Source organism: Galeopterus variegatus, unplaced genomic scaffold (genome assembly GCF_000696425.1).
Source record: "Galeopterus variegatus unplaced genomic scaffold, G_variegatus-3.0.2 Scaffold803, whole genome shotgun sequence".
NCBI classification, from domain to species: domain Eukaryota; kingdom Metazoa; phylum Chordata; class Mammalia; order Dermoptera; family Cynocephalidae; genus Galeopterus; species Galeopterus variegatus.
This window is the reverse complement of record NW_007726914.1, coordinates 227,808-228,789: the sequence shown is the minus strand read 5'-3', so window position 1 is coordinate 228,789 and position 982 is coordinate 227,808. Positions and strand designations below refer to the sequence as shown.

At 63.4% G+C, this 982-nt stretch overlaps 1 protein-coding gene across 1 annotated transcript; it reads right to left on the bottom strand.

Annotated features, from left to right (window-relative positions):
* Window positions 1-205: 205 nt before the first annotated feature.
* On the bottom strand, window positions 206-848 carry LOC103590325 (transcription factor SOX-11-like). The gene is given in 2 exon segments (XM_008572529.1): window positions 206-412; window positions 414-848. Coding segments are annotated over 2 exon segments (642 nt in total).
* Between the last annotated feature and the right edge of the window lie 134 nt (window positions 849-982).

The following is a 982-nucleotide window of genomic DNA, read 5'->3' as shown; positions in this document are numbered from 1 at the left end:
AAAAATGCTTCGAAACTACTCATTTCACTTTAACTCCAAAATTTTCATCATCTTTTCCAATTTCTTTGCTTCATCTTATCAACATCATCAGCGTCTTCTCTCCCCTCCGCCCTTCCACCACCACCTCCACCATCATCGCGACTTCCTCCCAAGGCGCCCTGCTCTGCACCCGCCGAGCCGAGGAGCGGGAAGCGGGGCGCCTCCTTCAATACGTGAACACCAGGTCGGAGAAGTTCGCCTCCAGCCAGTCCCCCGCGATCATCTCGCTCAGCTCGGGCGTGCAGTAGTCGGGGAACTCGAAGTGGGAGCCCAGGCTGCCCTCGCTGAACGAATCCAAATCCTTATCCACCAGCGACAGGGACAGGTTCCCGGCCGCCGCGCCGCCGCCCAGCTGCTGCTCGCCGGCGCTGTGCCGCGCCCGCCGCGCTCTTCTCCGGGCTCTGGCTGGCGCTGGGCTTGGCCGAGGGGTCCATTTTGGGCTTTTTCCGGGGCCGGTACTTGTAGTCGGGGTAGTCGGCCATGTGCTTAAGCCGCAGCCGCTCCGCCTCCCGGATGAACGGGATCTTCTCGCTGTCCTTCAGCATTTTCCACCGCTTGCCCAGCCTCTTGGAGATCTCGGCGTTGTGCATGTCCGGAGACTGTTCCATGATCTTCCTGCGCTCGATCTTGGACCACACCATGAACGCGTTCATCGGCCGCTTGATGTGGCCCGACGCGGTCTTGCACCAGTCCGGGTCGCTCTCGTCCAGGGCCACCGGGCTGCAAGCCATGAATTCGCCCTCCTCCGTGTCCAGCGCCTCCCGGGGCAGGTTGCTCTCCGCTTCCAAGCTCTCCGCCTGCTGCACCATGATCCGCTGCGGGGCTGGGCGCTCCAGCCCGGGCCGCTCGGTCTCTTGCGGAGGTCCCCCTCCCCCTCCCACCCCTCCACCTTCCTGGGCAAGTTGCAAAGTCCTCGGCACCCCGCGTCCGCGGCTCCCCAGCT